Raw genomic sequence first — 1,212 nt, forward strand, 5'->3', positions numbered from 1 at the left:
GAATGACACTTTCAGCTTTTTGTATATTGAGCTCAATAACAAAAAACTCCAACATACTAATATCGTTTAGTGAACATTTATCTCTGATTAATTTTAAAATGCTATTAAGTGCTTTCACAATGAGCGATTTGACTTTCTAAATCTTCCGAATAATAACTCAAAATATTTTTGATATCTTTATGTGCTGGAGACTTTTCCTTGATGCATTTCTCTACCTTCAAAAAAGTTTGACCAAATTTCAACCTCATGGTGGTAAACTGTGCTGTCATACTCTGAGGAAGGTAAATCTTTAGCCCTTTGTATATATATATATATATATTTAAAACCATAATATTATTTATACGCTTACCATTATCATCATTCATTACTACTAAATCATCACTGCAAAAAACTTCACCTATAAATAATAATTGACTTGCCTATGCATGACAGAACAATTGCTTACTGTATTCTTTCAAAAGGGAGTTGCCGATTTCAATGGTGGCCTTGACTTTACATAAAATTACAGCAAATGCTTCAAGTTTTTGATAATCATTACAAACAGCTTCTTTTATTTGAATCAGTAGATTCTCTCCTTGTACATTAGTTGGAAGGATCATCTCTTTTATCAGTTTTGTTAAATACAAAACTATGACCAACTGAGGTAATGCAGCAGCAATGACAGATTGTTGAGCTGAATGACAAGCAAGAATTTTACAAGCAGGATGCTCTATAAAGAAATAATAAATATGCTCGTTATTATCAAACTTACTCTCCATATCTATTCCATCAGCTACTCCATTCTCTCCGCCTATTCTCCTCAATGCTGATACCAATGAATAGATAGTAGGACCACCTTTCTTCTGAACATCATCAGCTTTTCCTAACCATTTAGTAAAGCATTCACTGAGACACCTTTCAGTATCTCCCCTGTGATCAGCTTCAATGACACGTATTGTGTTAGGAAACAGACCAAGGTAAAGACTGAGCGTATGGTAACTGACTCCTGAATAACCATGTCTTCTGAGTAATTGAAGTACCTCAGCAAGATCAGTAACTAAAATTTAATTTCAATTATAGTGTTATGGTGGGCTAAAATACTTTGTAGTTGATTTTGAGAGTCTGTAGTAGTCTCGGGGCTTGGCCCGGAGACTAAGTCTGTAGGTACAAGAGAAGCACTCATGCGGCAGCCCTGGATTAGATCTAAGTGGATTTTTATAAAATGGAGAAGGG

General features: G+C 34.6%; 1 protein-coding gene across 1 annotated transcript; it reads right to left on the reverse strand.

The window, feature by feature from the left end:
- Positions 1–6: 6 nt before the first annotated feature.
- On the reverse strand, positions 7–1,173 carry LOC109593387 (uncharacterized). The gene is made up of 5 exons (XM_020008486.1): positions 1,081–1,173; positions 752–1,036; positions 446–709; positions 350–397; positions 7–295 (listed from the first exon to the last, which is right to left on the reverse strand). The coding sequence occupies exons 1-5, from the start codon at positions 1,160–1,162 to the stop codon at positions 105–107; spliced, it is 870 nt and encodes a 289-aa protein (XP_019864045.1). The 5' UTR covers positions 1,163–1,173; the 3' UTR covers positions 7–104.
- Between the last annotated feature and the right edge of the window lie 39 nt (positions 1,174–1,212).

Source organism: Amphimedon queenslandica, unplaced genomic scaffold (genome assembly GCF_000090795.2).
Source record: "Amphimedon queenslandica unplaced genomic scaffold, v1.1 AMPQUscaffold_1752_Cont26241, whole genome shotgun sequence".
In the NCBI taxonomy this organism is placed as follows: domain Eukaryota; kingdom Metazoa; phylum Porifera; class Demospongiae; order Haplosclerida; family Niphatidae; genus Amphimedon; species Amphimedon queenslandica.

Coding starts and splice junctions, on each gene's coding strand:
- LOC109593387 (XM_020008486.1), bottom strand. CDS start 1,162: ATGAGTGCTTCTCTTGTACCTACAGACTTAGTCTCCGGGCCAAGCCCC. Junction 1,037..1,080: donor CTCTCAAAATCAACTACAAA/GTATTTTAGCCC, acceptor ATTAAATTTTAG/TTACTGATCTTGCTGAGGTA. Junction 710..751: donor TGATGGAATAGATATGGAGA/GTAAGTTTGATA, acceptor ATTTCTTTATAG/AGCATCCTGCTTGTAAAATT.